This window comes from Lolium perenne, chromosome 7 (assembly GCF_019359855.2).
Source record: "Lolium perenne isolate Kyuss_39 chromosome 7, Kyuss_2.0, whole genome shotgun sequence".
Lineage (NCBI taxonomy): Eukaryota > Viridiplantae > Streptophyta > Magnoliopsida > Poales > Poaceae > Lolium > Lolium perenne.
In genome coordinates, this window is record NC_067250.2 from 243557767 (window position 1) to 243567244 (window position 9478).

General features: G+C 45.5%; 1 protein-coding gene across 2 annotated transcripts; it reads right to left on the bottom strand.

Moving 5' to 3' along the window:
• Positions 1-783: 783 nt before the first annotated feature.
• Positions 784-2444, bottom strand: LOC127321328 (heat stress transcription factor C-2b). 2 transcript variants are annotated; one of them, XM_051350353.2, is made up of 3 exons: positions 2312-2444; positions 1977-2224; positions 784-1564 (listed from the first exon to the last, which is right to left on the bottom strand). In XM_051350353.2, the coding sequence occupies exons 2-3, from the start codon at positions 2205-2207 to the stop codon at positions 962-964; spliced, it is 834 nt and encodes a 277-aa protein (XP_051206313.1). In that variant the 5' UTR covers positions 2208-2224; positions 2312-2444; the 3' UTR covers positions 784-961. The 2 variants fall into 2 exon arrangements, with proteins under 2 accessions (XP_051206313.1, XP_051206312.1); XM_051350352.2 differs by lacking the exon at positions 2312-2444 and having other exon boundaries at positions 1977-2269.
• Positions 2445-9478: the final 7034 nt, after the last annotated feature.

Here is a 9478-nt window from a genome sequence, read left to right on the forward strand (position 1 = left end):
AATTACAATGGGGGGCTCAGTCGGCGTGGAGCCAAGAGCTTACAGGGGAGATCCGATCTCAGATGATGTGTCCTCTAGGGTTTAGCTCGGGGGTTTATATATCCACCCCCGGTCTAGGGTTACAAGGGGATAACTCCGAATCGTATCAGTTGTTACTAATCCAAGATACAACACCCTTCTACAAGTAATCTCCTTATCCAGCCGAGCAGATCGCCTCCTTGGGTTTTCGGCCCAGTCGCCTTCGGGTCCAGTCGGCTAGGCGACTGGCGGTCTTCCTGGGCCTTCGTCCTTGTGGCGAGTGGGACTGGCGACCCACCCCCTATGGGCATATCCCCATCAGCGGAGAGGCGCTCGCGGAGGTGGATGCCGGCGGTAGGCGCGCGGAGGTGAAAACCGGCAGCAAGGCGCTCGTGGAGGTGGAAGCCAGCGGAGAGGCGCTCGCAGAGGTGGATGCCAGCGATGGGCGCGCCTCAGGCCGTGCGAGGTGAGGACGCGGAGGTGATAAAAACGAAGGTATGTGAGGAAAAATGTGGAGATGAAGAAGACGATATACGATTCGCCGGTGATGCGTGTCGCGCTAAGAACCCGGAGGTTGCAAACCAGCGTGCCTCCGCCTGATAATAAGCATTTTCCTTCAAGAATTCATGGGGAATTTCCAACCTCGTGTCAATGCTTTAGATTCGTGTACTAGGATATCATTTAGATTCATTGTATTTTAAGAATTCAAATTCAGATTCATTATGTCTTAATAATTCAAATTGGATTATAGCACTCAATAAAACATGATGGTTAAGTGCACGGGAGGGGAGGCCCTGTGCATGGTACTTTTGCTGCTCGAGCACTTTCGAACAGGGAAAATTTGTAGTGTCCTTGGGCCCTGCCCCACTCCGAACAGGGAAGATAGCGGGTCGGTCTCCCGATGGAAACAATTAGCCCAAGTCGAAACATTTTCATTCGGACGTCAGTACCCATGGCCCAGTCCAAAACCAAACGAGGAGACCGCACCACCGACGCCTGACCCGGCGGCCGCCTCCACCGCGACGTTGGCGAAGGCGTCGCCGCTGCCGTAGAACCCGGCGAAGTCGACGGCGTCGGGCCCGAACGCGGTGACGTCGCCGAAATCGCCGTCGCCAAGCAGCCTGGGCCTCTTCTCCCCGCCCAAAGCCTGCCCCTGGCCATCACAGTCGAGCCCGTCGGCGTCCGCGTCGCCGTCGCCGTCGCCGCCGGCCACTAGGCGCTGCAGCATGTCGCGGTCGCCGACGACTGTGAGGAGGAAGGCGAGCATCTGCTTGGGCCTGCGCTCGGTCTCCTGCACGCGGCGCCACATGGCGCCGACCCGGTCGTCGATGGTGCTCTGCTCCTTCTTGAGCCTGACTACCTCCGTGGCCACCATCGTCATGTCGTCGTCGGTGAGGCCGAGCCCCGCCGCCGCGGGGTCCTTGCGCTTGCCGCCGCCGCCGACGGCGGTGCCGCGGCGGACGATGTTGCGCAGCAGGTGGGTCTGGCCCCGGAGGAAGGAGCCGTGGGCGAACTCCCACCGGTCCGGATCCACCTTGCGGAATCCCTGATAATCGAGTTGGAATAATTTGGTCAGTGGAGGAGATATATAGCGCAGCGCCAAGCAAAATAAAATCTGCACACAGCTCGCTACTACTACACGGTCTACGCTCGTACTAGCACTGGACTCCTGGAACACTCTGCATCAGGTACCGTAAACAGAACTATACTCACAGTACTTCCCCAGATTTCTCGATCCACCGACAACAAGCAGCGAAAGCTAATCAGAGAAAAACAAAGAACTGCCCCGCGAATCTCACCTCACATGCTCACACACAGACAAGATGGATAGTACTCCATCCTCGCGCGCCGCCTGAGGAAAGCCCAGAGCAGCAGCAGAGCGGCCGAGGCGCGCGGCTGTTAACATGGCAACCAATCGACCGATAACACAGCAGAGAAGAAAGCAAGTGGTGACTGACATAGGTGTTGAGCTGTCGGACGAAGCTGGAGAAGTTGTTGTGCTTGAAGTGGGTGGGCAGGAGCGTCTGCGAGAAGACGAAGGGGTCGGCGACGACGAAGGTGTTGTTGGCCCTCCCCCACCCGATGACCCCGTTCGTCCCGGGGTCCTCCACCATCCGGTACGTCTTCCACACGAACGGCGCCACCCCAGCCGCTCCTCCGCCCACGCTCGCCGCCGCCGCCATCGCCATCGATCTCGCTGCAAAATCTGTCAGATAGATAGACATAGCTCAGAAATATCTCCAAATATCTAAATGGGGTAATGGAGGAAGAGCATAAAGGTTAAAGGAGGTACAGGAAAAGGGATGGGCGCCGCGTGGCCGGCCGGAGAAGGCGAGATGTGTTGCTGTGTGAGGTGGTGAACGTGGCGGCCGGCGGTGGGCGGTTTTATAAGGAGGTGATGGGGGGGGAAAGCGACGGGCGGCGAGGGCGAGGAGGTGTCGACAGGCGCGTGCGGCCACGGGGGTCGGGAGCCTTCCGCCGGTGGTCACACACGTCGTGGGTGGGGAAAAAGCGCGCACGGCGCTGGGGTCGTTGTAGCCAACGCGGACGTGAGAGGACACCTGCTGCTTCAGGGACCGTGCCCGTTGAAGCCGGTAGGGCCCACCGATTTACTAATATTCATCACGTGTATTGCAAAATTTTAAAAGTAGTAATACAAATTACTGATAACTCCTTATACCGGAGCGAGTGGAACGATACGCATGATCGATACACAAATCTTCCAATTTCGAAAAAAAAACTACTAAACTACTAATCCATTTTGCACATATGATCGATACACAAATCTCACTCATCATAAATTTGACGGATGTTATTCGATTTATTCTTTTTTCTCTTAGATGAACGCCGAAGCTTCCAGAAGATCAAACAAGGTGAATTTCAACTTCTTCTTTTCTTCTTCTGATTTTTTTTCATCATTCCGTATCTTCTTCTCTTCTAGCAGAAAATCTCTCACCTTCTCCATTTTCCATAACTCATTTTTATAATCATCTACACCCTTCTTCAATTTTGCATAGTTTTGCTCCATCGTATGCTTGACAACGTCATCCATCCATTGTTTCACATCCCACAGTAAACATGAATGTTTTTCTTTCACATTGCCTTTTTTCAAACACATTCTCGTACATGCCCCACAAAGAGGTCAATGCACGTTGGCATGGCAAAGACTACCCAGGATCAACCTAGCCCACAAACCCATAGTTCATACCATCCTAAAAATATATATTATGAACGAATTTAAGCTATTTTATCTCCGTACTAAATCGAAACAATGTAGCACACAATTACTTATTGTTTTCTTCGAACTTAGAACCAGCCTCATGTGCTCGTCCATTCGATAGCAGCGGGCCTTGCCGGGCAGAAGGTTGTGCATACGACATGCGGGGCCGGATCGGGATCGGCAAGGCCATGTGCATGCTGGGCAAACGATGGTCTCCGACACATAGTCCATGTCGGGGTACTACATAGCACCGTGACTTTGCACAATTTTAAGCTATGGACACAATTGTAATTTTTTTTCTAAATTTGCAACCACACCGAAACCCTAAACTAAAATCGCATCACCAGTGTAGGGGAGGTGTGGAGGGAAGGGATGACTCAAATCGTCAAGCCAAGACTTGTTTGAGGTCTCGCTATTGTTCCAGCTAGGCATTATTTAGGCGGCGTCAGTGTATTCAGTCACGCGATGGGGAGGGTGTTGGTATGGTAGGCCGCGCGAGTGATGTGGCAGCTAGAGCAACCGCCGATGGGACGATAGCTGGGGTCATGTAGCTCCAACATAAGCCGTCGAGTTTTCGACGTATCAATTCGTGGACAGTGGCGATGGGGGTCGAACACAACCGCTAGGACGAGCAATGAAAGAGGGCGGCAAGAATGGCGTTGTCTCGCTACCAGGACGCCCCTACACGGCTTTTTCCGCATGTCACGTGTTATCGGCGCCCCACGTTGAACCCCCACTCTATGGGACCAGCACAGGAATGTTGTTCGAGTTATCGGGCCGCAGTTGGCACCGACAACACTTGGAGGTTCTAGTCGGAGCCTTTTTTTTTTTACCAAGAACCCCCAAATGTTGTTTGGGGGCCTTTGGGGCACCGGTGGGAATTCTCTAAGGCCCCAAAGGACCAACATACGAGAGCAAATACCATGACGAAAGATGATAACCATAGATTGGAACATCAACTGACATGAACAATAACCCGATTCCAGGAGATCTGTCGTGTGGAAAACTTCACACACCTTTCGCTGGCGCTAGGCACACCACCAAAGCGGGGATAGAGTGGGATGGTACACAACACCTTGAAAGCCCCAAGAACATCATAGAAAGGGAGTGGGAGGGGGCAGAATAGCGGCATGGCTAGCAAAGAGTATGAAAACCCTAGATATCTTTTTCGATCACCAGTCGCTCTCATTATATCGTACTGGTTCGGTACCAACACGAGCCTTGCATGATGTAGTGTTGCTCCTTGGTGTCTCTACTCTCTCTACCACCTTTGGCAATGTTCGGCTGCAGTTGCAGAATAGAAATTGGAAGGGGAGAAAACGGGTGACCCGATTCTTATTAATCACGTTGCCAGACGCGCACGACAATTGGAATTCCCTGGATTTTATTTGCGACTTGCAAAGAAGCGTTGGAAGGCTATAGATATCTGCCTCAATATTGCTTATTGTCCTTACTCTTTTTGCCCACAATGTAGAGCTTTGAAAATGATAGAATTTGAATAAACTCTATGAAGCTTTTATTGGAGGCTTGGACGAGGGAGAGAGTCGATATGATTTTGTCGTTACCTATTCGATGGTACTTAGGAGGAGGGATCCTCGCGGAGGAGAGAAGAAGTAGGTGACATAGGGCTGAGAGCTACCGGGATGGTGGTACACGATTTACATAGCTTCAGAACACGCTGCTCGGAGGCAGGGCCTACTGCTGCTTGTCTGGAATTATCTGGGCGCTATCGCGTTGTTATAATGAGTTCTGGTTGTCTCGTCGCTCCCTCGATATTTTCCTTTAGGGCTCCCAGGATCCGGCTTATAATGGCGTCGGGATCTAAGGTTACATGGAGAGTCCTAGCCGGAATACATGTTGCCTAACTATGGTACAATACATTGCCGTGCACGTCAAGGATCCACCTAGTACCTAAAATGTTGTACTGGATCCGGCTACCCTAATGGGCCTTGCCGGATCCGAATCTTGGTACAAATCGAGCCAGATCCGGCTCCTTGTTCCTGTGTTGGACTTCTTCCATCTTGATCAACAGTAACTAGACTGTCCGGTCATATACCACCATTACTATCTATGGGCCACTTGAGCTTGCCGGATCTAGGCACTGTCGATGGTACATCCATGAAGTATACTCATAACAGATATATTTTTGTGGGTTCTATGAACGAAAGGCATACGCGAATTTGGTTGGAGCAACAACTGAGGATTTTACGAATTTGGTTGGTCTTTTTAGACGACTAGGTTAATTTGCCATTCACCTTATGATTCCTTGTCATATGATCAGGTTTTTCTTCGCTTAATTCGCAAATGGCAACGAACATGCATTCACTATTGTATGACTATTAATTCTCGTGACTACAATCTAGTTCAAGTCAAAGCATAAAGCTTGCGCCTAAATTTACTAAGAGTTCTAGTTGTCCATAAAATTAAAGATGATTGTCAAGATTTACTGCAGCCTTGTATACCCTGCCCAACAATTCTTCTATACAATTGGACCATGGCCAAATAGGGACCTAAATGCATGGTATGGATATTTTTCTGCTCCAAATCTGCATTGGTTTTTGTGGATATGATATGCACTTTTAGAAATCCGCCAGATATGGATACGATCTGGATATTCGTCAAGCGGATAGGGTAGATATGGTACTGATAATATCTAACGAGTATGGGTTATTCGTCTTTTTTTAATTATCTTACATCCATGAAGAGAATTATTCGATAAAATTAGTCCATCCCCAAATACTCAGACAACCCAGTTAGTCCATCGGTCCAATACTACATGCTACAACCGCTTTAAGAGTATCCACAATGGAGTATCATGCATTTTATGCATGCAAAAAACTGATGTGTCAGTGTAATTAAAGAAGATAGAGAGGGTAGTAGTATCATAGATGGATACTCTATCATAGCACATAGTACTAGATAATTTAATATTAAATAAATCTTGTAAATAGATTTGCATTGAGATTTTACAAATCAATTGATATAAGAAGACTATGATACTACTACATGATACCATTCATTGTGGATATATTAACATATAGTAGTATCATGTGGATGATACTTCTATATGATACTATGCATTGTAATTAGTCTAAGTGTTATTACTGACATTGCTTAATTGCACTATTATTAGTACTCATTGTAAACATGTGAGACACTTCTTTTGGATCATCGTGATGATGTGTCAGCATACAAGCTGTTGTTTTACCAATAGAAGTGCATATTTGGCTATAGTCTAGTGTTGGTATACCCTTTTTGTCATTGTTTTACATAAAATAAAGAAATATTTAGTTTTATATGTGTATTTGTTAAATTATTTGGGTTTGGACCAAATCCGCTTCTCATCGCAATCCAATATAATACATATTCAAATTCCCATCCAACCATTATCTGCTTTGATCCGAATCTGTCAAAAATAGTGGATATAAATATAGCGTGGATGTTCGAAATCTGGAGCGGTGGTGTGATGGGCCAGCAAACTAGACACCGAGGTCCATGATTTTTTTGGGGATAAAACAAAAAGAAATACTCCCTCAATTTCAGTTTACCAGTCCTTGCACAGGTCGTCAATTTGATCTATATAATATAAATTTTATAACAAAAAAGTTACACCATTAGAAAATATAAAAACTAAAGTTTCTAATAGTATATTTTTTAATATATATCTTATGTTAAGTTGATTAAATTAACGTCCTAGAAATACGACTGAAACAAAGGGAGCATGAAAGTTGCTAGGGCCCACCGTAAAAATACTATGGCAACTTCCCTTTTCGTCGCGTGAAGCTCGTAACGTGGGCACTTATAATTTTCAGAATAAAATATGTAAATAATTTGGTGGACCCGAGCATTGGTGCTCCTGATTTTTGTAATATTACAAAATTATAATTTTTTATTTCAAATTATCATAAATTTTGTTCTATGAATAAATGCTCATGTTCTAAATACTTGTGAAAATTTTTGGTAGAAATTAGGTTATATTTTGAGCTGCTCCGGGAACATAACATATTTGTGGATGTGTATAGGAACGGAAAATGCAGATTTTTGTCACACACTTTTTTAGCTCAAAATACAACAAATTTTCATCCAGATTTTTCACCATACCTATAGATTGTTTATATGTATATGCACATTTAATTTTAGATTTCTTGAAATAATAGACATATATATCTAAAATACAGGGAGCACCGGTACTCATACGCCGAAGACACTTTTTCGTAAAGAATATGAAAATAGAATTCCCAATTAGATTTTAGCAAAATTGGATGGTGTTACTTGGTATGCTAGCCACGGCCTTGCCCAGTGTCCGCTGGACGCGTGGGCGTTGAAACTCGTGCTACATTACTTTTTTTTTCTTTAGGGACAAACTCGTGCAACCTAGCTACACGATGGTGGACGGACAGCAGCGCACCACATGTTCTCCCGTCATTCGGCCTTTCTTTTTTCTTTGTCCGCTGCGTGTGCCCTGTCATGTTAGGAGGAACTGTAGGTTGTGCTGTGAGTGTGAGTGGGACTGGGAGTAGATTACGAGATCTTATCCGTATAGCCATGACCACGACCTTGCCGATATACCGGCGGACAGCAATACGCGACTCCATGCTGGAGTATTCTGTTATCTCGTGACCACAGCAGAGAAACAGTTGAGGTGTGGCTATAGTTAAGTAGATTTAGATGTACTCTCACTGTCTAAAAATGTAAGACGTTTTAATTCTTTTACAGGTTTACTCATTTTTATTTGTATCTAGTCTATTTTTAGTGCGTAGGTGTACTTCTTTTAATTTGTAGTTAGTCTGCTTTAGAAATATCTACATCAGTGCACGGAGGAAGTATACCGTAAGTCTGCAGTGTTACTACTCCGATTCCATCAATATATGAGCAAATATAACCGGTCTTTTTTCTCTTGAGATAATTGCGTTTGTATGTTGGGCCATATGGTTATCTTCAAGGGCAGTCCTCCAACTAAAATGGGTCTCCTACTTCACAAGGCAAAGAGGAAAACATATTCTGGCATGAAGATTTGGGTGATCAATTTTGTATACTTTATTTTCTGACTTTTTAGGTGCTTTTCTCTAGCACCTTCTTTGGTTGTATTTTTTAAAAAACCTTAAAATTAATAATAAAAATACGCATTGGGGAAACCTACTGTACATCCTTAAAAAATATATGAGCAAATTTTTAAGTCCATCAATATATGAGTAAATCTTTAAGTCAAAGACATTTGTTGCCTCAATATTTCGATTTTGACAAAAGATAACATTAACTGATTGTTTTAATTTTGACAAATATTAATACCTCGATGTTACCAATTACATCTAGTCTATGCATTAATAAATAATCCGAAAGAAATCAAGAATGCACACAACTAAAAATAAAAATTATAAAAAGGGTCTGCCACAGTGATCAGTCTCTCGTGGCAGCAACACACAAACCATCGACAAAGACAATACTCAGAATATAAAAAAGTTATCAAAAAGAAGAAAACAATGCACAAGTGTCTTGGTCGCATGATCAAAGATTTTAGGTTTTTATCCTGAAGAAGGCCCAAGCTCTCAAAACAATGTCTTCAACGAGATCATTACATGCTAGAACCAATAAAAATCAGACATTAGCTTTTTCACTCTAAAAGTAAAGACTCGGTACTCAAGCCGGGCCGCTACTGTGAGCATAGTTTTAAAAACCGGACCGGACCGGCGGTTCAACCGGGAAAAACCGGAACCGGAGCCTCTAATGGTTTTCTAAGCGCACTGGACCGTCCACGCAGCCGAGCCGGAATAAACCAGGTAAACCGCGGTTGAACCACCGGTTTCACGCTAGAAACCGGAGTTCCGGTTTGACCAGCTCAATGTATTAGCGTTTTAAAAATTGAAGCGGAGCGTGCGGGATTCGAACCCTGTACCTCAGCCCTCAGAGCATGTAGGCACCGTGGCAGACCAACTGTGCTAGGGCTACTTCACGTTCAGGGTAGAGACAGATTCCTTTTGTATATTTTCGCATGATCTACACAGTATACTTGGATCCAAGCTAACAGCGTCGACTGTCATTTGCTTGCTGGCTTTATTTGCTGCTTGCCGACACTGCATCCAAGATAGCATATATCTTGTTGGCCACTTGGCTCTAGTCCATACATATCAAGCAATTGCAGATTGGCTAGTTGGCTAAGTGCATGCTTGGTTGCTCTTAGGTTGCGGATGGAGCCTTGGTATTTGACTTGCAAGTTTTTGATTAGCTGTTGACTACACTTTT